General features: G+C 37.4%; 4 protein-coding genes and 1 pseudogene across 5 annotated transcripts; 1 reads left to right on the forward strand and 4 right to left on the reverse strand.

Moving 5' to 3' along the window:
* Positions 559 to 3,012, forward strand: LOC18607985 (cyclin-D3-1). The gene is made up of 4 exons (XM_007042436.2): positions 559 to 1,382; positions 1,490 to 1,691; positions 1,854 to 1,984; positions 2,303 to 3,012. Exons 1-4 carry the CDS (start codon positions 837 to 839, stop codon positions 2,603 to 2,605), a joined length of 1,182 nt encoding a protein of 393 aa, XP_007042498.2. The 5' UTR covers positions 559 to 836; the 3' UTR covers positions 2,606 to 3,012.
* On the reverse strand, positions 10,311 to 12,490 carry LOC18607988 (DNA-directed RNA polymerases II, IV and V subunit 3). Its single transcript, XM_007042440.2, has 3 exons — positions 11,943 to 12,490; positions 11,592 to 11,829; positions 10,311 to 10,834 (listed from the first exon to the last, which is right to left on the reverse strand). Exons 1-3 carry the CDS (start codon positions 12,386 to 12,388, stop codon positions 10,562 to 10,564), a joined length of 957 nt encoding a protein of 318 aa, XP_007042502.1. The 5' UTR covers positions 12,389 to 12,490; the 3' UTR covers positions 10,311 to 10,561.
* LOC18607989 lies at positions 12,747 to 14,344 on the reverse strand (annotated as a pseudogene).
* On the reverse strand, positions 15,474 to 20,457 carry LOC18607990 (kynurenine formamidase). The gene is made up of 7 exons (XM_018114459.1): positions 19,895 to 20,457; positions 19,545 to 19,589; positions 18,536 to 18,608; positions 17,458 to 17,555; positions 16,256 to 16,326; positions 15,957 to 16,096; positions 15,474 to 15,724 (listed from the first exon to the last, which is right to left on the reverse strand). Exons 1-6 carry the CDS (start codon positions 20,241 to 20,243, stop codon positions 15,971 to 15,973), a joined length of 762 nt encoding a protein of 253 aa, XP_017969948.1. The 5' UTR covers positions 20,244 to 20,457; the 3' UTR covers positions 15,474 to 15,724; positions 15,957 to 15,970.
* Positions 21,557 to 24,490, reverse strand: LOC18607991 (kynurenine formamidase). Of its 2 annotated transcripts, XR_001926745.1 has the most exons (8): positions 23,957 to 24,487; positions 23,821 to 23,865; positions 23,659 to 23,731; positions 23,472 to 23,569; positions 23,257 to 23,327; positions 22,124 to 22,261; positions 21,995 to 22,040; positions 21,557 to 21,915 (listed from the first exon to the last, which is right to left on the reverse strand). XR_001926745.1 is itself a non-coding variant. In XM_018115993.1 (6 exons), exons 1-6 carry the CDS (start codon positions 24,354 to 24,356, stop codon positions 22,136 to 22,138), a joined length of 813 nt encoding a protein of 270 aa, XP_017971482.1. In that variant the 5' UTR covers positions 24,357 to 24,490; the 3' UTR covers positions 22,123 to 22,135. The 2 variants fall into 2 exon arrangements, 1 of the variants encoding a protein (XP_017971482.1); XM_018115993.1 differs by lacking the exons at positions 21,557 to 21,915; positions 21,995 to 22,040 and having other exon boundaries at positions 22,123 to 22,261; positions 23,957 to 24,490.

Below are 24,608 nucleotides of genomic sequence, written 5' to 3' on the forward strand. Positions count from 1 at the left end.
TAAGTTTTGTATAATTGAACTATCATTAAATCCAGAATATTCTACTACGACGTTGTATATTCTATCAATAATCAAACACGTTTACCCTTTTTTTCTTTTATGTAATTGAAACTAGTGATCATTTACCCAAGTCTAAATTGATTTTGGCATCTTCAAGAGACATGCATGAAGCATTGTCGACTCAAAATTGTCTGACTTTAATTCAAGGTAGAATTGCCTCGTCCTGGAACATGAGTGTGACCCACAAAAGGCAGTAGAAAATATGAAATTACAATGGAAAAGCTCTAGCTCTCTCTCTCTTTCTTTCTTCCATTTGTTTTGGTTGCCACTCACCCCCAAGGATCTATGGTAAAGCAGAGTGCATCTTTATTTTGGTAGGAATAAGAAGTAGTTTTCATGGGGTCGGGCTTGGTGTGTGTGCCGTTACATTTTCTGCCCGCCAACGAAACACACCGAAAGCACCAAAAAAAGAAAAGAAAGAAAAGATTTTCCAAAACCCAAAAAATATATATATATATATACCCATCACACACAATACACTAGCGTACAAATATTTTATTGAAAAAACAAAAGGACAAGCGTGAAACCCATTCTGATAAAAATCAGCCTCTCTTCCTTTTTCTTTCTTCCTCTCTGCCCCTTTTTACTCTTTCTCTATGTCCATCTATAGCCATTAGCCAACTCTACACTTCTTATTAGCACTTACCCTAGGGAAAAGGCAGATAGATATAGCTGAGAGATATGGAACTCTCAACCAGCTTTTCTTTATGGATGTTTTCTTTTGTATAATGATCAGCTAGGTGGACCGAAAACCCTCTTCTTCTTACTGGAAGAAGATGGCTATACAACAACATGAACAGCAATACTCACAACAGCAACAAGAACAGAACCACCCTTCTTTCTTGCTAGATGCTCTCTACTGTGAAGAAGAGAAATGGGAAGAGGAAGAGGATGAAAATGATGTAGGTGAAGTTTTACAGCAAGAGATGAGTTCCAGGAGTTGTAATAATGCCAGAAACCCTTCTCTTTTTCCACTTTTGTTGTTGGAGCAGGATATGTTTTGGGAAGATGGTGAGCTTCTTTCACTCTTCTCTAAAGAAAAACAGCAACAGGCGGCTTATCTCAATCCCAACAATGTGGAAACTGATGAGCCTCTCGCTGTGGCTCGCCGTGAGGCTGTGGAGTGGATGCTTAAAGTCAATGCTTACTACGGATTCACCACTCTCACGGCTGTACTTTCCATTAACTATCTCGATAGGTTCCTAAGTAGATTTCATTTTCAAAGAGATAAGCCCTGGATGATCCACCTTGTGGCGGTGACTTGTCTGTCTTTGGCTGCAAAAGTTGAAGAGACACAAGTACCTCTTCTTCTAGACCTACAGGTATGTGCCTCAGAACAACAATGTTGATATATATGCTCAATTAAATTGTTTATCCTTTCTTGATTTTGAGGGTCAATAACATGTATTAATGTTCGCTTTCGTTTTAGGTTGAGGAGACAAAATATCTTTTTGAGGCCAAAAATATTCAAAGAATGGAGCTTTTGGTTCTCTCCACCCTGAAATGGAAGATGCATCCAGTTACCCCGCTTTCATTTCTTGATCACATCATAAGGAGGCTTGGATTGAAGACTCATCTCCATTGGGAGTTTCTCAGGAGATGTGAGCGTCTCCTCCTCTGTGTAATCTCTGGTAAGCATTCCATTATTGCTCTCCCAAGTTCACTATGACATTAACTTTAGATTTTCTTCGAGAGTAGTTACCAAAGGACAAAAAAAAGAAAAGAACGAAAGAGATACCCGTTTGTGTTTTTTCTCCTCATTTGGTATTATGTTTTCTTTTGGTTGTTTGTAGATTCAAGATCTGTCCATTATCTTCCCTCTGTATTGGCCACTGCAACAATGATGCACGTTATAGGCCAAGTTGAGCCTTTCAATCCCATTGACTACCAAAACCAACTTCTCAGTGTTCTTAAAATAAGCAAGGTTTGTATTTAATCATTAATAAAGTAGTTAATTTGGGTATTCCTCATTGTTGATGTCAAAATTGTGGTTAAAAAAACATTCCATAAATAGCAAATTATTTGGACGTTATTAAATATACGAGTAGTAGTACATCATCTTTTTAATTTAGGGTGTGACTAAGGATTAACTATTAACTATAGGTACCTGATAAGACTAGTTACAATTTTATTAGAAAATGTTTTTTAAGTTAATGCATTATCTCTTCATATGCAAGAATAGACTACATTAATTATACAATACATCTTTAATTTAATTTATTGTCCCACTGCTTTGCAACAGGAAAGAGTAAATGACTGTTGCAAGCTCATTCTTGATCTATCAACAAGACCCCAAAACAATGCATATAGCAGTAATCCTCATCCTCACAAGAGGAAGCTGGAGATGGTTCCGAGCAGCCCCAGCGGTGTGATTGATGCTGCGTTTAGCAGCGATTGCTCAAACGATTCTTGGGCTGCGGGGTCGTCAGGCTCAGTCTCCTCATCACCAGAGCCACCCTTTAAGAAGAGCAGAGCCCAAGAACAAGGAATGCGTTTGCCATCACTCAACCGATTCTTCGTAGACATCGTTGGCAGCCCTTCTTAATCTTTCTGTGTCCAAAAAAGATCTATTATTTATTATGCTTATGTCCCTTTTTTGGTTCAAGAAATCAAGTATTTTTAAGTTCCGAAGAGAAAAAAAAAGAAAAAGAAAAAAAATCTGCTTTGCCTTCCCATCTCTACGATTCCAAGAATGCCCCGAGTCTTATTGCAAAGTTAAGGAAGGGGGGGTGGGGTGGGGGGTGGGGGGTGGCACAGAGAGTTGTTGAGACGGGTGGCAAACTAGACATAGGGAGAAAAATGGATTAGGGGAAAGAAAAAAGGGGCGCATTGAAGAATGTATGCAGTCTGCTTCTCTGTGTGTGAATGTCTTTGGCATTTGGCACCTCTATTTTTCAATCTGCAAGTGTCTTTTCAAAGCATTACTTTTATATAAACATTTATATTTTAATATTTTTACTCTATGACCATATAAAAATAAATTCAGAGCACAATTTTGTTTTATCTGTGATGATTTATTTATTTATTTATTTCTGTCAAACTCTCCTCTCTCTCTCTCTCTCTCATTAGCTTGAGAGACCCATGTAGCCACGAATGACCGGCACATTCGTTTTATCTTATAATATTTAAATGCGCTAGTGTGTTTGGTTATGGAAGAAAAAACCGGAGAAGAAGGTTTTGTTTGTTTGTATGCATGCATGTGAAGGGAGAGAGAGGGTGTCGGCCAGTGGGGTTTTGGGGTTTGGTTTTTAGGGAGAGAGACTTTTGCATTGGGAGGTTTGACCTCGTTGCAAGTGCTAGAGGTGACCATCACCCCTCCCTCTCTCTCTCTCTCTCTCTCTCAAATCTCAAAAACCTAATCCTGGCCTTTGGCCCAGCAAGAAAACAACGCACCCTCTCTTGCTCTTGGATTTTCCACACTTTTCTCTTGTCCATTAGCCTAGTCAAGAAGCAATGCAAATAAATGTAAGATCGTGTCCCCAGTTCCCCTCTCCACGCGCCTTACTTGGAGCGTGAGTGGGGCTGCTCAAGAAACTTGAGTGGGATTGCGTAGGGTTGGAATGAATAAGAAATGCAAGCGCACGCGCTTATGTAAGAAAATGTAAATAGCAAAGTAGTAAAGGACAGGCAAAAGAATGCTCACAAAATGCTTTTACCAATCCGAGTCTATACTTAAAAAACAAAATGGGATGTTTCCTCCTTAACTTTATTTGATGGAATCTGCCCTTTTTGTATCCTTACTTAATCAGATTAGACTAACTCCCATTTAACCCACCATTATCCTTTCCACCCTTAAAACCAAAAGGTACTACTACTTCCCCCTATTGGTATTTCCCCTTACCATAAAGTTCTCAATATTCTTCTTCTTCTTCTTCTTCCCCACCCCACCCCCTTTCCTTTTTGCTAATTTGAGCACAATGAATCTGAGCGCATTTTAGTGGGGATTCTCCAATTCAGCATGCCTCAAATCTTTATACTCCTTGCAATTCTTTTTCCTTTATATATTTATTTTTGTTTAAAAAAGAAAAAATGTATATAGTATCTAATTTCTTTTACTTTTTCCACGTGTTGGAAGGTAATATTTAAGGCTTCTTTTCAAGCCGTTTTGAGTCTCTATAAAAATAGAGCATGCTTATGCACTTTTTGATTGGAAAAATAGTTGCTCCTTCTCTCTCTGTCTCTCTGTGTTGATCAATCCAGCCACTTCTTTTTTCTTAAATTATCTGAAAATGGAATGCTTACTTCGATTAACATATGTGAATATATATCCTCTATAAAGCACCATGTGGGATGGTGTCGGCATTAAATGCATAATAATAATCTTAACACCATTGTAAAAACGTTAAAAGATGATTTTGAGTACGAAGAGTAATTCTAGTATTTGCTCAAATTAGTCATTTGTCTCATTCCATATGATAAAAACGTAAATTGGTAATGGTTTATCGGTTTAGCTATTAACATTGAAATTTCAATCCTATATAAAATCATAATATTGTGATTGAAACCATCTTACAAGGAACGGCAATCTAACTAAAAAAGGGAGAAAAATCTTGGTCATGATAATAAAGATTTGAAAAGAAAATGATCGAACAAAGAAGAGAGTTATGGAAAACTAAGTTGAGGGTGTAGGTTCGGAGGCACCCACTGACTCGACCCATATAAAAAGGTAAAAGAGATAAAAGGGGAATTTTGAATTTGGGGGACAAAATCTTTGATATTGTGAGAGATTGTCTTTGGGGTCCTTTTTTCTTGTTCTCTACTTTAAGGTTGGTAGAGCGTAGATTGTAGTAGATGCGTGCAAGTGCTCATGATTCATGAGAGAGAGAGAGAGAGAGAGAGGAATGTGTTGTTTTTTCAAAGGGAAACAGCTTGCTCCCAAGAACCAAAAGATCATGAGGTCAGTGTGTCCCCACACCAATAATTGTAGAATAATATGATCATGGCTGGGGGGAGCTTTTAGGCTTTAGCTCGCTCATCTTAAACAAACTTTTGACCTGGTCTCTCTCTCCCTCTCTCTCTCACTTTTCCTTCTTATTGCTTCATTAATTTAGGCCTACACTTAGTAGTATTAAATAACTTGGACTAAATTTTGGCCCAAAACCCTCCTCATGTAGTTTCCAATTTCTTTTTGGGTTTTTGCCCTTCTACCATATTTACTTTTTCTTGCTTACAGCTGTAAAGTTTAAAGGACAACAAAAGAGATGACCATAGAGGCTTGTGGGTCCTTGTCCCAGCCATGGGTTGTTTCCTTTCTTTTCTTCTTTCCTTTGCGTTTTTTGGGACAGAAAATGGAAATAACATGGCAAGATGTGGAAGCAGCAGTAAAAAATAAAAATAGATGGGGTTACTTTTATATAGCTTCTTCCATCTATAGCACTTGGCAATCTATGGTCCTTTTGACTGAAACCACTACCAAAATGTTATGATCCCAACCTTCCAATAATGTTTTCAACAAACATGAAATTCAACGTGAGTCATGGGAATCAACCTTTCTTGACTGACTTATTTGTTTGCTTTCTGTAAGACTTGTAACTCTCACCTATGACTTTAAACCTGGTAAATTTTTGTTCAGATTTAGCATGTAGGGTGCAAAAGTTAATTACAGTCTCATGTTGTTAGTTTTGAAGAGACTATTATGGAAGATCAAAATGAGTTTTCTTCTTTATCAAGAAAGTTGAATAATCCTTGCTCTTGCTTAATGTCAAGTTCTGCTGCAAAGTAACATGCAGAGAAGAAATATATGTTTTTTCTGCCAGGGAATGGCAAACTCTGACCTTAATCTAAAAGTCTACCAAGTAGTGAACAAACATGTAGATTATGTCTCCAACACTTAAAATATATATATATATATATATATATATATATATATATATAAAGGGATAAGAGTTTTAAAATACATGGCCCTGGGGAGATATTGGCAAGGTATACTGATCGGGAAGTGAGTATACCAACCAATATTTGGTGTTTTTGCTGATACGGTTGTCTTTTGTATTTGGGCTGAGGGAAACCAATTTCTTCCCTTCGCATTCCAATGAAATCCCAGTTTAACTTTCAAAAAAAAAAAATACATGGCCCTGGGGACCAGAGGGGAGTCCTCAAGAGCAAAAATGCAGCTTAGCACTGTTGCCATGGCCCTCAAAAGAAAATCAGAAATGGAGGCCCCAAACTACTGTCGACTTGCCTTGCGTTGCACATCTATTACGTGAACCAAATAATTGTGCCAAGTCCTTCTGGTTTCATCCCTTCTGTTAAATAGTTAATGTGGACGCTACACCCAATCGGCATCCAATGTTATGGCCAGTGGTCACTATCTCCATGAAATGCCAAAATCGTAAACCAGGTCGCCCCGAAGGCCATGTAACCCTATCTTCAATTTGTACAAAGTTTGCTTCATTATTGCGGGGGACATCTAATATTACCCTTTTTTTTTTTTACAGTTGGGAAATTAGAATCATTAATCCAAGTCCTCGCTAAGAGAAGGGTAAATTATCTAATGGATGTTTCAATCATTAGAGGTAATGAATAAGAATGCATGAGGGATAACCTGACATATTTTGTACTTCACAAAATTTTTACTGATATCTTTATAATGTTGAGAAGTGGGGATTTTACTGCCACGAATTGTAATTTGACCTCAAAGCAGATAAAGTTTGGGGCTACGTTTTTTCACCTTTTTAAACCTGATTGATTACATCTCTTCTTAATACAGTCCAAGAACACTCTGCGCAATAGGACATGGCATCACTCATAAAAGCTGAGCAACAGCTCATCGGTGAGCTTGACTTGTCTGATTAGTAAACAAGCCTAGCTAACATACTAAATGAACTGACGCAACTTGTTTCAATGACCACTCTGTTGGTTACCCAGCTTAGGACAGCCATGTCGTGAGAATAATGCAAACTCCATTAAACCTTGAACAAAAAGATCTCTAAGAGGGGACCTTATTCAATGAAACCTTCAATGAGGTCGAAAAGGTATTATACACATACAAAAGAAAATTCATATTTAGAAAGCTATATATCAATGGAGAACTGAGAAGCAGAGGCCAGGCACTTTAGAAAAACAAAAAACAGAAAAGAAAAATGAAGAGGTGGAGACAAGCAGCATTCAATGTAGAAATAATGGTAATGGTTTATGGATGGGTGGTCCTTGGATGGCAAACACAAAGAGGTGATGCTTCTCTTATTTACACTCTTTTCCCTTCTTCTTAAAAGAGGTAAAATTTATTGCTATGCCATGTAGAGTTGCCTTTTGGGCCTCAAGAGTCCCTTTACATGGTCAGAGAAAAGGACAACTGGAGTTTTTGATGTCTTCCAGGGTCAGCCACGTACCAAAAACTTTGAAACTTGGCTGTTCCCCAGCAAGCATGTTTGCTTCTCAGACAAAGATTCGAGTATCTTTTGGCAGGCTAAGGGTGACCCAACCCCAATCAGTTAAATTTTCAAAGAGGGCTACAACATTTTAAATAGGGTCTTGTACTATATGGTTCTTAAGTGAGCGCCAAAAGCCATCTTTTGCTGTAAAACATGTTCATCACATTTAGACCCACTCCCTCTCTTTTTTGGTTGATATGCTTTTGGGTGAACCACGAACATGGATTTCAATGACAGTAAGGAAGACAAAGATTCAGACCAATTACCAACAAGAACTTAAGCAAAAGGACAAACAAAGCACCAAGCAAATTGGAGTAGTAAAAACGTTCAAGTAAATGACATGAATCCTATTGCCCAACCAGTCTATTTAAAGCTTTCAAGCAATTAGTCTCCAACAAGATAATTTTTTTGAACAGTCAAAAGATTATGAAAACTTGTCATGGAAAAACAAGCATTTCAAAGAACTTCCACCCCAAGACCCAGTACTCACTAGTCATCCATTAGGTGACAATCAAGCAAAAAATTAATTAGGTCCTTTTTCATTAACAATTCTGGATTATAGGGAGGCCAGCAACTTAGCTGTGTCTCTGTTGGTTATGGATGGTAACAACTGCAGTAACAGGTGTTCAATGAACTCTCTTGGCTCATGGTAAGAAGTGTAGAAACCTCTAATTTCCGTAAGGTTAAATATACAGGACATTTTCACTCATGCTTATGTCCTTTGCTGTCCTTGCTGCAATAAATTTGCGGTAACATCATGTTTGTCACTCTCACAATCTATTAGTAGTTCATTGCCACAATACTCAAATTAGTTAGAATGTCAAAATCCCAACTGACCACAACCCTACAAAATCGATTTTTAAAATGTCCAACAAGGTTACAAAAGCTCACAGACAGAATTTGATCCCCCCCAATATCTCCAGAAGAAGGCACAATAAGGAAGCAGCTCGAACACAACATGACACAGAATTACCGCCAACTGATGAAAAAAGCATCCAAAGAGTTAGCCATGGAGTTGGGAGACGATGGAGACATCACATTTCTCGTTGTTTTGTTCGATATAAAACTAGCTACATATATGTTTGACAGTGAGATGGTGGATTGGTGGGTTTATTTCTGGACACCATTATTTTTACCATCAGAGGCAGCTCTGGCTTTGGCCATGCCATATTTGCAGAATGGGAAGAACTGGACCACATTTGTTTTACCAAATAGAAGTAGAACCCGTGACTGTCTTTACACTTTCATGGTAAAGTAGACTACACGCATGAACCGTGCTGCATAAAGAATTAATCACAGAAACGTAGTACATTTGAATGGCAAAGAAAGTAATGAAAATTACTGTTTTTGGCTGAGAAAGGCCATGCAATCTTTTGAGTTGTAAAAATCTCTTGGGTTTGACTCTGCATTGAGCCACTGCTTTTCTCTTCTATCCAGAAAAAATAAAATACCCAGTCCCAGTGTCATCTTGCGAGTTGATAAGTGGAGGAATAATGATGTACTAATGAGCAGATGATGTCGAAAATTGAAATTCGAGTGATTGAAGCATGGCATTGCTTTGTGATAGGTATCGTCTCTATTGGTGATGTACTTGATGGAAAGAACATCAGAGGAAACAGCTTTCTCCCCCTGATATATCACAGGTCTTTTCTCATTTCCGCCAAACCATTTAAACCATGCCCGTCGTTTGTCGTGATTAAATGATTTTACAAGCTTGCAGGAATTCTAATCTAATCATATAAAAATCCACTGGTCTGGATTCGTTTGCCTGTACTTGACAGATTGCATATACTAATAATATATCAACTGTTCAGCGCATATCACAATTTACTCCTTGTACGACGAAAAACAAAAGCAACATGAATGATTGTATTCCCCAATTTTGGGCTCTGATCTGCCAAAGTTGGGATCTCAATCCAATTTTAAACGGACCAGTCGACAGAAAATCATTCAAACTCCAACCACACCTCGATTTATGTTTTATACAATCAAGGCCCATCATCGCATGATACTGGGGCTTGGCCTCGTTGGTTTACGGGGCGGATATAGAACCCCAGCTCCTGCAAAAACCAGGGTTCCTTGATATTAAATGGAAAATTTTGCCCAGAAAAAGGAAAAAATGGCCATCATTGCCAACGGAAAAACTCCACAACACCCAAGACAGACATCCAGGGGTGCAATCATTAGCAATAGCTTATAGAACAACAGCTGAGTAAGTACTTCTGTGTCCATTGCGAATCGCTGAGTCAAAAGAAAAAGGTGCATTAGACCAGGTTAAAAGTTCAATGCAACATTTGGTCCCGACTCGCAGTTTTTTGTGCCAAGATGTCAACAGATAGCGTCTAATACAATTCACTCTAGACAACTCTCCCACCAACTTAAAAATAATCAAACAGGCGGTAATGGCAAAATTCTGGATGATCTGGAAAAGGTGCAGAGGTGAACAATTGCACCTATCAATATCTCATGTTAAACCTGCTGGAAATAAGCTGTTGCCAACCTTGAACATAAACATTGGATCAATCAGAATCTATACTGTGATGAAAGATCAATAAGTTTTAACAGATATGTTAAGCACTGATAACATAATCCATATTGCCTATAATGAAAAGCAGCTTACATATGACTTAACTACACTTACTTGCTTGTCAAAATTTACATAAAATCAGAGCGGACAAGTTAAAGCCCACTACAGATTGAAGCAAAGATGCTTAACAAGGATGAATTTCAATCACATGAAAGTAGTGTAGTAATCATTTTTCAGCTTGGTTGACAATTTGACAGGTACCAAAAGTGAAACTTTATCCTGACATAAAACTTTTAACTGCCACTTGAGGTGAAAAGTAAAATGCTACCATACAGATAAAACAAAGCAGAAACACAAATAAAACGGCTGGTAGTTTGAGCAAAGTAATAGTACAAGCTAAATCATTTGTCAGTCCGTGCTTCACAAGCTGCTTAAGTTTAAAATGGATAGCATATCTGCTGACAAGTTTCACAAAGAAAACAAGTAGTCAATTGTACCCAAAGATATTTAAGAATTCTAAAAAAAGAGGAAGTTAGTAAGATGTAAACATGTCTTCTCCAAAAACATAAAAATGTCAATGAGCAGCTTTTTTACAAGTGGATCATCCTCCTCGCATATGAGCACCAAGTTCACCAAATTGATCATCAGCTTCCACAGTATCCTCAGACAGGCGAACTGCATCCAGCTTCTGTTTGAGGACTTCTATAGCATTAAGTACCAACTGAGAAGCTTTGATCGCACCGGTGGATTCAACAGTAAAAATGAAACTGTCTTCTTTTGCATAAATCTCCACAAGGCCTGGCTTTCCCATAGCTTCAGCTTTCTTTAGCACTTCATCATCGTAGGTATATGCCTCTGGATCAACCACCACAACCTGCTTTCCAAATAAAATAAAAATCATGGTTAAAAATAATAGTAGTAACAACAGCAGCAGCAGGAAAAAAGAATAATCTCGAAAGGATGGCTTGTGAGTTGTGACATATGGATTGAAACAACAAATTCAAAAGCATTCGAAGCTGAAGCAAGTGAGCATAGCCATCAACAAAATAAGCATCTAATCTGCCAATCTATTTCATAAATGCTTCAACTCTATAACTGGCATAATAGTTACTAACTACAATATTGTATTAACCAAGAATTCTAAAACAACAACAACAAAATATGATGTTCAACACAGTAACAGTAGGAGTAGGCCCATTTAACCGAAAGGCTAACACAATGTAGTTTGACAGCTCACTTCTTCAGCCAATTAGCCTATCAGATAAAACAGAGTAGTAACAGCCCTAGTAGAAAGAGATAAACCTCAACCCAGAAACGTAAAGTAAATCTCAACTTCCACCAATATCCTCATGATGCATAAAAGTCAAGGCACAACGCTCGGAACTATTTTAAGATAGATATCAGGCTACCAAAACACACAAACATTTGCCAGCTAAGGCAAACAAGGACCTTCTAAAGGACCTTGATTGCGTCGACGGTAATTTTATTATACTATTGGAATGATGAAATTAAGTAAAACCAACAATTTCTATAACAATCTAGACCTAGTTTGATAGCCATACAAACCAAAACTTAATCTCAACCAATTTCTTTACTAGAATTAATGTAAGACGAAGAAAGAAAAGGCGAACCTGTTGGGTATTAGGATCAATATCAAAGACTCTAGTAGGACTACTCTCAACAAAGCTTTGCTTCTCCTCAAGCGTCAAGGTTTCCATCATATCTTCATTGATATGAATCTCAGGTTCATACATGAAAGTCACAGTCGCAGCCGGTGACCATTTCGCATGGTCTTTCCCTATACCTTTCCTCGCAATTGCCCTCAGCCTCAATTCTTGCCCTCGCCGTAACTTCACAATGATAATCCCCCTGCAACCAAACAAAAATTTTAATTTTCTATAAGTCTCTAACCAAAAGAAAAAACCTAATGTAATTGTCATTTCGAATAATTCACAAATTTATCCCTAAAAAACCCTAAACACCTTTGCTCAGAGGAATCGTAGCCAGCGGAATCGGTGAAATCGACGGGAACAACCGTATGATCGGAACTATAGAGATCCTTGCTGGTAACATCGAGGGTTTGATCGGTCATGCATTTGGCACGAAGATGGAACTCGACGGAGCAGAACTCGCACTGGCCGTCACCGTCGCATGCGTCACAGTCACGCGAGAATCGCATCGACATGGCGCGTTCGCTGGTGAGAGGGATGAGGCCGAGGCGGTGGGCAATGAACTCGTCGTTAAGGACGGAGGAGTTGACTTCAATTTCGACGAGGTCGATTGCGATGGTGGGGACCTCGGCAATCATGACGCGACGGAGGGCGTTGGCCATGGAGGCGTCGGTGTCGCGAAGCTCGAATTTTGCATAGTCGTCTTTCAGTTCGCGGATTTTGACCTTGGGGAATCGCTGGTAGGAGACTCCCTCCATTTCTGAAATTTGATTGAATGGTTTTTGGCTCTGGAGCTAAAAAGCCTAAAATAGAACCTGTAAGCGAAGAGGAACAGAAGAGTTGATAAACCCAAAATGGGGTTTTGGTCGATTGTCGTGTCGGCTTGTTACACTCACTTGAGTACCAAGTGACGTCGTTTCTTCCTTGGTTCACACGCTACTTGCTAAATCCTCCTACTGTTAATAGTAGTTAACTTGTTATGATTTAAATGTGTTTCCCAATAATTTTAGTTTTGGCTTCATGCCAAATTGGACAGTACTACTAGCATGACATCTACATATACTATAAATAAATAGACATGTATATCAGCAGAGAATTGATCCTCTGTTTCTTTATTAAAATCCAATGTCAATTAGTGAACAATAGTTGTACAAAACGAAATACTTAGCAGTAAGAAATGTAGTAGTAATATGGTATATATTGGGGTTGTGTTTTTCCTGTTCCCCGGTAGTTTATGTTCCCGTTCTTATTATTATCATCATTCAATTCAAATTATCATACTAATAAAGAAAAGCCAAAAGCCGATCTCTTGCAAACAACACAGTCTGGGGCAAACAGGCTTGAAGTCTGAAAATCTCTGTCCCCTCCCATTACTGGCATTTTTGCGCCAATGTTTAGGTGGCTTACGTAGCCAAGCTTATAAGTTTGTCCCAACACGCCGTTCGCATCATCACTCAAAGAGTAGAACTTGAATCCAAGATCAAGATGAGCAAAACAGTCATCTTGTTTTATGCCATAGTTGTGAATCCTGGAATCTTCCTCAGTGATGGGCACCACCTTGGCTGTGATCTTGAAGTTCCCTTCAACTTCAACTATAACGTTATTGGTGTCACTAGCTCTGGTGATGGAGACGTTGGGCACATTTGCAGATTGCCACTTGTCGCCTTCGGATTCAGGGAGAGTAACAGGTTCTCCATCAAAAGTGAGGCTGAGGTCGTCAATGGAGTCATCCCATGTAGAGGTTTTCAGGGCACCAAGGAAGAGATAGTGTTTGTCGAAGAGGATTGCAATGGACTGCACCCAAGTGAAGTCCCTCTTCATGTTTTGGTTTCTCCTGCCAATGAAGTGGGCATTGATGTGTAGGTTGGAGTCGGAAACAAGGCAAAAGTCTTGGTCCGTCTTGCCATGGAAGTAGAAGGTGATGCCGTCGCCACCTATGAATCAAGGGTCCTGGCACACTGCTGCTGGCCTATCACACTCTGCCGTAAAGCAAACATAGGAGTTAGAAGAATCGTCGAGTTATATATATATGATGACGCATAAAAAAAATTTCTATAAATTTGTTCAAAATATTTTCAGGGTTTTAAACGAACACTGACACCCAAGCAATGTCCTAAAGAGCATTTCATTTATGTCTACAAATAATTTAAGCTTTGCAATAATGAGGTGCATTTGAGACTTACTGCAAACAGGTTTGCAAGTGACGCAATCAACCTCACATCCACCGGGGCAAGAGCTGGGCGTATATGCTTCATGTTATAACATTGAGGGTAGTTTTCGTTCTTGCATTTGACGGTCTTAGGTGAGGTATATGGAGGAGGATTCTGTGACTGAGTGGGAGATGGTGGGGATGCAGGAGGATTCTGTGATTCTGTTGGAGGAGATGGAGGAGTGTAAGTAGTTGGTGGAGTTGGAGTGGGAGGAGATGGTGGTGATGGAGGAGGATTCTGTGATTCTGTTGGAGGAGACGGTGGAGATGTTGATGGAGGAGTGTAAGTAGTTGATGGAACTGGAGTGGGAGGAGATGGTGAGGATGGAGGAGGATTCTGTGATTCTGTTGGAGGAGTATAAGTAGTTGGTGGAGTTGGAGGAGATGGTAAAGGTATCGATGGAGGAGTGTAAGTAGTCGGTGGTGTTGTAGGAGTGGAAGTGTTGTCATCACCGTCTGGGGGAGAAGCAGGGACTGATGGAGGACTTGAGGCTCCGACACACATTCAACTGTGCATTCACCACTGGGGCAAAACTTTGGGCAAACATGCTCTAAGCTATAGCAGTACTTGTATTTCTTGATCTTGCATCTTGCATGGCTCAGGTGGTTGGCAATACCAGGTGGAGTTGCCCCTGCCATACTAAGTAAAACCAAGAGGAGAATGGGCAGAAGGTGCATTTTCGGTTAAGCCATTGAAGCCATCAAGCTGAACCAGACTTGAATTTATGATTCCTGAATGGTTGGAACTTGAATGGCTTGCTATGTTTTGTGAGATTGACATTGCCAATCACCCCTTTTATAGACGTCCAGTTGGAGAATTAATGAACACCAAAGTGCCTAATATTTCGGATCAATGCTTTTGGTTAAGTGAACCTCTCTCATGCCAATTCAGCAAGTCAATCAAAAAGGGAAAAAAGAAAAAGAAATGGGCGAGTCAGGCCAATCATGTTAGTGTTGCTTCTATTTGCTTTGGATATAAACATGGCATCACTTAACAGTGAAGGGGGAGAGGGCACTTACAGCAAAAGCTGCTTTCCTTCACCTATACATGTTTTTTTGTTGCTATATATGAGGCTCTTCTTTACTTATTCTGGAGAAATAGACAGCCAAAGGTGCTGAATAAGACAAGAAAACTCAATAATTTAAAATAATCTCAAAGCTTACAGCATAAGAAACAGAACATAAGATAGATGTTGCTTGTGAGGAAGATTTGCAAGGGGCACTTTCCTTGTTACTGTGTGGTCATCTCTGTTTCAACATAATAAGCGGTGGGCTAACTTTTAAACCATGCATTCTTGTAGCTCCCGCTGTTGTCCTAACCTTTGGTTTCCTTAGCAATTGCCCTATTTCTTGGATTTGATTATCAGCCAATTCAAAAAAATAGAAAAAAAAAAGTCTTTCAACTCTTCCTTAGTCTGGTCCAAACATTACTAAGTTGTTTGGCTACCTTTCTGGTTTACTTTTGCATTTAAACTTAGAAGTTTCTCTCTCATTTTCTGGGTTCACTTATTTTAGTGGTGAATTGCCATAATTATTATGCATTCTATACCTGTGGTTAGGCAAATTTCTGTGTCATCCATTGCTTTAAAATATGAGACTTCTCTGTTTTACGTCAGTATTTTATTTAGTTGAAATCAGAAATCATTCCCTTTGGATGCAAGTGTGATAACGAAGAAGCACAAGGCTTATCCTGTCTCATTACATTTTAACAACAATCTGAAGAGAATTTGTATTGAATGTCAAAGAGGATACAAAGTATAGATTCCTCGATATTCAGAATGAACAATGAGCTCAGGAAGTTTTTATTCTACAACCACTCCCACCCCCCAAAGGCGTTTATTTGACACTATCAACCAACCTGTCAAGAGTAGCCTTTCCTACTCTCCTGCAGCAAAAGGTTTGCATGAGTAATGTCTCAAACTTATAAAAGCAAATTTATAAGAGCATTTCTGTTTATTTCTATAAAACAGGCAATCCTCTAGAAAAAAGGAAGAGTTTGACCAATATAGAACTCACCTCCTAAAGGTTTTGTTATTTGTTATCACTAGTAATAATTCAGAGGTACATATACAAGTCCTAACTAAAGCGATAATTGGTTTCAAAGCGAAAGAACTTACTTGAAGAAATGTTGTTATGCAGTGAGAATGCATCTTGTTGGGCATCCATCTGCACCGACCATCCTCAGAGGTAGGCAATGGACAGTATACTTCCCTGGCTGGATGCCATCGAGGTTCAGACCTTCAACAAGAACAATTTCCTGAAGAATTTGAGCAGTTTCAGAAATGCATTTCAACCCTTCTCTATAAACCAGAGTAAAGAAAGCCATAACAGATGGGTTGGGGCAGAAAAATATTTAAAAAAAAAAATTAAAATTAACAGGCTCTCAGATTCACAAGAGAAATCTCATTATTCTTACCCTTTTCTTTAGAAATATATGATGAGTTGGGGCAGCATCAACATAAGCAGAAACAGATAGGTAATCAAGTCCTACAATTCATACAGACAGATGAATTAGTACAACTAAAAGTTCTGCCAAAAATCGAAGCACAGAAATGGCCTTATTTTCTATAGAAAATGATTGCGTTATACTGCTTTGATTGCCTGATTTTGGTAATTACCAATTTGTGCTATTGAATCCGATCAAGTTTTACTTTCAAACAAAAAGTGTTAACAGAGTGGTAGGAAGGAAATTTATCATCGATTGCTTTCTTCCCTCAGTTACTAACACATTCTGTTGAAGTGACTCGCAGGGGTGGAGGGTGGTACTGTTTTGGGAGGCACGGCCCTCCTAAATATTTTTGAAAAATTTTAATTATTATATATATATATATATATATATTTAATACATTTGGAGAGTAGTATAGTTATGGAGGTTGTGATCCCTCAAAAATTTTGAAATATTTTATTTATTATATATTTTAATACTTTTCAAAATAATTTTTTATTTAATAATTAATATAAATAATAAATAATAAAATGACCTTACAAACTTTAGTCAACACTATTCCAATTTAAATTTATTCACACCTCTTTCTCCCTCTCTTTCTTTTCTGTTTTTGTTTTTTTATTTTACTTCACACTCTCTTATGTAATTAATTACTGAAACAAATTTTATTCTTTAAAAGAGAAATTTATGATCTTGTGAATTTTTTTTTCTTCTTTCTATTTATATTATTTAACTATTATATAAAATTCTATATATCGTACTTAACTATTTATATTTTATACATTATATTTTACGAATCTAAAAAACATTGTCGAGTATAACTTTTTTGTAAATTTTTCTTTCTAATTTTTTTTTTATTTTTATGTTATATAAAATTATTTTTTATTATGAATCTTTTGATTGTTGTTTAAATGTAATGTATTAATTTTAAAAAATTTTAACTTTTATTTTTTTTCATTTTTGATTTTCAATAAAAATTGACTAATTCTGCCTATAGTGACTCATAAACTGAAATAATGATCACACTGACATTTATCAAGCCAGAACTGAAGAGCAGAAACTGTGGCACAGATGCACAAAGCCCTGTTGTCAATTAAGGACAGGGATGCTCTACCAAACAACTGTTTTTGAAATTAGTCCTGTGTGTTAACAAGGAAAGTCTAAAATCTTACCCACAAGTTTGATGTCTGTGTTATCAACCAACCACTGTGCCCCATCCTTCCTAAATCCTGTGAAGTTTGAAGCAAACTCCTTTTTGTGCATCAGCCCCCTGAACATGAAAGTTGACATACATTTTACTATCATGAAATCATTTGTAAGTTTCAGCAAATCAATTCTGGTTCAACAAAATCTTGAGTTTGAGAGAGAGGCTCTTTTTGTTTTAATGGAAAGAAAATACATTTCATTAAACTTTAAACAGCCCCTGAAACAGAAATTGCAATATTGAAATTAAAAGGGGTCACTTCTTAACTCACATGTGAACCCATTTACAACAACCTACTTTTTTTTTTCTTTTTTGAAAATTTATGAGTGGAATTCCTAGACAAAAAGAGATATTGAGACAACAGGAAAAACCTTTGTAATAACAAGAGTAGAGGCATAGAGCACATCTTTCAGCATGGATTATCTTCTTATACCTTCATGTGGGTAATTGATTTAACACATCGAAGTATTTCATTTCTATGTTTATAGTGATTGCCCCAGTAGGTTTTAAGATATTAAGGATTTGGATAATTCAGTCAAAATATGCTCAAAAACTACCAGCTCAGTTTAGGATGTTGATTGCAACAGCACCAAAAACACTACACTTGACTGACATGATATTCACAAGCCAATGGGGAAAAAAATGAAATTCATTGACTAGTTGCCCAGGTCTTTTTCTTCTTATTCTTCTTCTTGAAGCCTAAACGACTCTGTCCCGTTAACTCTTTTACTATTAGTCTATGAATTGTACCTTAAACATGTTTCTTGCTAGAATTAACTGTCATAAGTGCTAGTCTTGTAACATCATATAAACAGGCTTCTGTGAAAGTTCAAAAATGGAAGAACTGCAAACATGTCAATAATGTGATGCCAATTCTGGGGGACAAAGCACGAGTTAAAGAACATATCAAGCAGAGTGTCAAAATCACTTATTTACATATTGACATGCTTCAAAAACATTATGAAAAAGGAGCCCACCGTACTATATTCATTTTGTTCATATGTTAATAAAGACAAGTAAATAGATCTAATTACATTAATGTTTACCTGTCAGTGTTAAGTGTTCTGAAAAGCACACGATGTACTCCCCTGGGAATATTCAAGGACTTCATAACTTCAGCTGTAGAAAGCATACTTTAGTTACTACAGCTAAACGCACTTAAAATTAAGAAGGATTAAATATGATAAACAAAATTTCCCAACTTCCCATCGTAAAAAAGGGGGAAAGCAGAGTTAATCTACTTTATGATGGAGAAGATTTTTTTTTTTTGGAAAGTTAAGAGTTCATTCATAAAGAAAGGATGTCCATGTACATACAGAGGAGGGTCAAAGGCTGGAAAGAGCACAGTCTTAGCCCTCTGATCCCATACTGGTAGACAAAAACACCAATAACCAACCCTGCCCTTCAAACCATTCACCTAAGCATTTACATATAGCCCTTAGCCAACACTTCCCACCAGCATAAAAGATTACAAACCATAGAAAAAGTCAGTAAGGCAGGGAAACATAACCAGCGTGCCTGTTTCCTTCTCTTGCTGCACCAAGCAAAAAATTCTAGAACAACAAAATTCAAACTCCCAGATTTACAAAGACCAAAAACCCCTTGTTCCCCACCCAATCAAAAGTGAATCCTAGGCACCGAAGACCACCACCGGTAAGGCAGACTCCAGGACCACATTAAACCCCTGTACACACAGATCAAGAATCTTAAAACATAAAAGAGCCATCTACCCAGTGAGAAAGTGAAGCAAAGCAGACAAAGCTCTATTTTATGATGGAGAAGATCTATTTTATGATGTTCTGCAACAAAACTCTAGGCGGGGCTCGGAGATATCCATGATTATGATATCAGACCAGTTTTTTTGCGAGACCAGTTATTACTACTTTATACTGAAATTAGTAGAATTGACAGGTATTGCTGCATATGAATCCCAGAAAAATGAATGATTCTAGAGTGAGCTGAAGTGACATTTAGATCCAAAAGTTTAAAGAAACTAGAAAATGAAGTAAACAGATTTCCGATTATAAAAGGGGAAACTACACTAGGAACACTTACCAGTAATGTTCTTTTCTCTTGGAACATCAACTACTAGAGCAGGACCTATACAAAGAATAAAACACGTATGATCATCAACAATATCCACGAAAAGAATGCAGAAACTGATTAACAACACAAAACATCAGAGCGAGAAAGGCAAAAAAGGGTATCAATCAAATCCCCAGCGCTAGCTAATCATCTATGAAAAATCAAGCAAAAGAAATTAAGAACGCTGGTAATTTGCTGGTCATTTGAAGACCCCTCCTTGTGATGAGCTAAATTTCAAAAAATGTAAACACCAAGTTTAAGAAGCACAAAAAAAACTGCAAAAAGAAACAATGAATAGCTTGCTTATGGTACCAATTTACCGTTAAGCGTTTGCAGGCTAAGAGTGGTAACATCAAACCCCTCCTCATAGTACTTCTGGAAGAAATGGCTGGGCGCATCGACGTGAGTGCCAGTGTGGGTTCCCAGCTTAAACTGAGAAACATTTGCTATGGAGCCATTTCTAATGCTGGAAACAAGCCAAATGAACTGACCAAGCCCCTTTTGGGAGTCAAAGGTTGGCAACTCAGAGGTGATTTTGTGTGTTATATCAAAGATTTTGCCATTACCATAAGCCACAGCAGCACCGGAGAGGATGTTTACGGTGAGTATCCCGGCACAAAGTAGCAGCAGGAGGTTATGTTTGTTCATGGTACTAGCCATGGTAACCATGGTGTAACTAGTAAGTAGTAAGTTGTAGAGGAAGAAAACCAATAGAATGATGAAATGAAAAGGACGTGATTGGTGGAGTGTTGCAGTTCAAGTCAATGATTAAAGCCAACTACATATAATCATACACTTTTTTTTTATCTTACGAATGCCTCGGAATAGATCGGCCAGCCATATCAGATCCAAGGGCTAGATTAATTTATTTGGATAGAAAAAGAAAAGGTTGTGCCATCAAACATCGAAAGGCAATATTTTGCCATCTGAATTTGGGGAGATAAGTCTAAAGGTCCAATCCTGGCCGCCCTCGTGGGTTCAATTGTTAAGTGTTCACTGTTTCTTTTAGCAAATTTTTTTATATAAAAGAAATAGTAATATAAACAAAATTATGGACTTTTGACAATTTGTCTGTTATTCAGCCAACAAGCCTAATCCAAAATTTCTTACACAATCATAAATGATGGATCCCATTTGAATCACACATTTAGACATGCACAGCACGTGTTTGCGATATTTACAAAAAAAATATTAAATATAACTTTTATTTAATAGTAATGATAATAATGTTTTTATTTAATTTATTTTACATTATAAAATTTCTTGACATCTTTATAATCAAATCTAAATGAGTATAGTAATAAACTTTTTGAAGTCTTTTGAGATTATGTAAATCTCTCTTATTAATTTTAAGTACAATTGTTTTATTAAATTAATATAGTTATTTGAATACATACATATCAATTATTCCAACTTGTTTATAAAATTTAAAAATATGTCCAAAGTTCTTAATTTTGGCCGCCCTCATGGGTTTGACTTTTTAGTCTTTAGCAATCCCTTTTTTATAAAAGAAATACTAATGTTGTTCTCGATGCCGATACTCTTTGTAATTTGAAGATTTGGTTGTCCTTGTATGGCTAGCGTGTAGTGTTTCAACAGGAATCTAACAAAATAAAATAATAAAATAAAATTTTTAATTGATTTTTTTTAATTTAATAAAAATATTTAGTCAATCACTTTTAACATCTTTTAAATTCACTTATATATAAAAAGATAAGTCACCCAGGTCAAAAAATTATGAATTTTTCTAGGCAAAAAGTGTTGTAATGAAATCCATGGCTTTGATTGGCAATCCACTCAAGGATGTCGAACTTAAACACAAATCTGAATCACATAAATGTATCCAAAAAGATTTGTTTTCTTCAATGCTCATGCAATTTCTGACAACCAATATCCGAAAGTCTGCAAAACTCAGCCAATATATGAAGAAGCTAAAGCAAGGTATGGCCCATATAAACAAGAGCAGGAAGGAGACGCACATATAAACACAACCCATATACTGACACACATATTTATCTTTCATAGAGATGGCTTTTCCAATTATGGATCTGTCAAAATTATTTCGGGATGTCAAGAAGACTGATAGACATCATTGCCGACAATTGCAAGCAGTGACCAAATCTAGCCATGATATTCAGAAACACTACCAAATAAGTGTATGTTCCTAATGTCATCAATCAAAAAGCTAAACAGATGCATTACAAGAAAAGTGTACTTCAATGCAACTAAATTTCTGCACTACATCCTCTCTACAAGTGTGGAACAGCCTTCAGTTCAAACTCATCAACTCTTTATTTGTCTTATTCCGATCAACAACACCCCTTAGCGCTATCATTTTACCCTGCAAAAATACATGTTGAGTCTTCCACCATAACTAACTAGAGAAACTGGTGTAAAAAAATATAGATCGTTTGTTTTACCTAACATAAGAAGCAGTTGAGCGTGTAGCATTTGCAGAAGTTAAGCCTGCAGTAGCAATTCCATGCCATTAGCGTGAAACGCATGCTTTGCTTTCAATAGTGGAAACAATTACAAAACACAGGACTTACAAGGAATATATATCATTTGATGAGAATGCATCTTGTTGGCGATCCTTCAGCACCAAGCAACCTTAAAGGTAAGCAATGAACCGAATATATCCCAGGTAGGATGTCATCAAGTTTTAGGCCTTCCACAAGAATGATATCCTGAAGCAGATAACAAGCATTAGCAATGTTTGGGTGTTTGCTGTTTATACCACCTTTTTCTCCTTGACTCAGAGTACTGAGTAACAAAACTGAGGACTTTATGTTACCAAACCTATACACATTAAATAACTTGATTTCAAGCTTCATTAACATTTCACATTTAGAAGACTAGAACCAAGACATGTGAGAGGAAAAGGGAAACAGAAACCCTAATCTTGGAGCAGATATATCATTGTCAACTAGTTAATCAATTTTAATGTGGTTAAATCCATTGGAAAAGCCATACCAATTTTTACTGTGATCAACTCTGGCATAGTTAGAGCTTAAAACACCAACATCCCAAGAAGAAAATGAACAATTAGACTTAAGGGTTGCAATTTAATGAGCAGAGACCTAAGAAACGTCCCCAACACTTTGTTCATCCAAGAAACATGATGGTTGGTTGAGTCCCCAATAACAGTCAGGTCAAACTAAGGAATGAGAACGAACAAACCATTAAGTTGCTAATTTCACAGTACTACATTGAAAATAATTTAAAGATGGATTTTGCAAATGAGTAGCCTAAGGGCACCTCTTTAAGGTTAATTGAAATACTATTTGTAGTATTATTTTTATATTAAATAGTAATTGACAGTCAATATTATGAATTCCAACACATTAGAAGAAAATATTGCTTAATATAATAACCTTAAAAATTGCCCTTAGCTCATTCATTAGCAAAATGCTTGAAAGAGATACTCCTTAATATAAGCCAGGAAATCAAACTTGGCCAAGAAGACATTATGGAATCAAGTAATAGAAACACACACGGTAATAAATGTACACAAAGTAGTTCGCTGCAATTCACGAACTTAAGAAGCAGGAAATTACATTTGACTCAGCAATAATATGAAGTGGTCATACTGGACAATCAAGACTTTCAAAGATAAATGGAAAATTAATTGCCAAAACTAAAACACAGAAGATAGTTAACACATTAGATGATGATTTCTTACCCGGCCTTCTAGAAAAACAAGATGAGATGGAATCAGATCATCAAAGGCTGCAACAGATAAGTAATCAATTCCTGCATTTCAGAATAGAGACAGACAAATCAGCAAAACTACAAGAGTTCTGTGTTGAGCTAACAATAACCAGAACTAATTTAAAGTTTCGTAATTTGATTAAAAGTAACCTTTTTTTTTTAGAATTTCTGAAGGCAACATCTTACCAACAAATTTGATGTCAGTGTTTTTAACCAACCATTCTGCCCCATCCTTCATAAATCCCACATAGCTTGTGTCAAACTCTTTCTTAAACATTAGCCGCCTGAAAGTTGACAAATTTAAGCTCAGATTTTGCATTCTTTGAACTATAAAAGCTGCTCATCAGATTCCATGGAGTATTTATGCAATCACCTGTCGGTATTTAATGTTCTGAAAAGAACTCTACGTATTCCCTTGGGTATTTTCAAAGACTCCATAACCTCAGCTATAATAAAGAAAAATAGACATAACTATAAACTTAAATACTATGAAAAAACATGAAAATTATGAAAAAGAAAGTGCAAAGGTACGGACCGGTTATATTTTTGTCCCTTGGAACATCTACCAGCAGTGCAGGACCTATAAGGGGAAAATCCCCCCAACAAAGATAAAAAGGAGAATCAGAAATCAGTTATCAAATAAGTGAATTATTTTTAAAAATATTATTTACCGTTAAGTACTTCCAAATCAAGAGTGTCCACATCGAAGCCGGCATCGAAGTACCGATCAATGACGTGGCCGGGAGCGTCGAGGTGCGTGCCGGTGTGAGTGGGAAGTTTCATCTCGGAATTATTAGCTAGGGAACCGTTCTTCATGCTTTTAGGCAACCAAAGGAACTGTCCTATGCCGTCTTTGGATTCCCACGACGGCATGTCGGCGGTGTACCTATGGCTGATGTCGAATATTCTGCCATTACCGTAGACTTCGCGACGGATGGGAATCAGATTCTCGTCTCCTCCCGAGAGGCCGCAGTCGGTGGTGGAATCCGTCCCGGGGATGGAAGGGTATGCGGTGGTGGCGGTGGAGATGAAGGCGGAGGAGAGGAGTAGTAGGAGGAAGAGGGGAGTCATTTTGGGAGTGAGGGAGAGGGAACGTAGAGTTAAGTGAACTGAGTTTGACGAGGATTCGTAAGAACTATCTGCTACCGGTTGAAATCGTGCGCTAGTATGATTGGCCACGCGCTTTTTAGGCAGCGTGACTGTTTACGCTACATAGGCTGACTTTTGAAAGGAGAGGTTTATCCGTTTGTGGATGACGAAATTAATATAAAATGAGAGATACTGGTTTAGTTGAATTTGATCTTCCATATCTTCAAAACCAAT

This window comes from Theobroma cacao, chromosome 2 (genome assembly GCF_000208745.1).
Source record: "Theobroma cacao cultivar B97-61/B2 chromosome 2, Criollo_cocoa_genome_V2, whole genome shotgun sequence".
In the NCBI taxonomy this organism is placed as follows: Eukaryota; Viridiplantae; Streptophyta; class Magnoliopsida; order Malvales; family Malvaceae; genus Theobroma; species Theobroma cacao.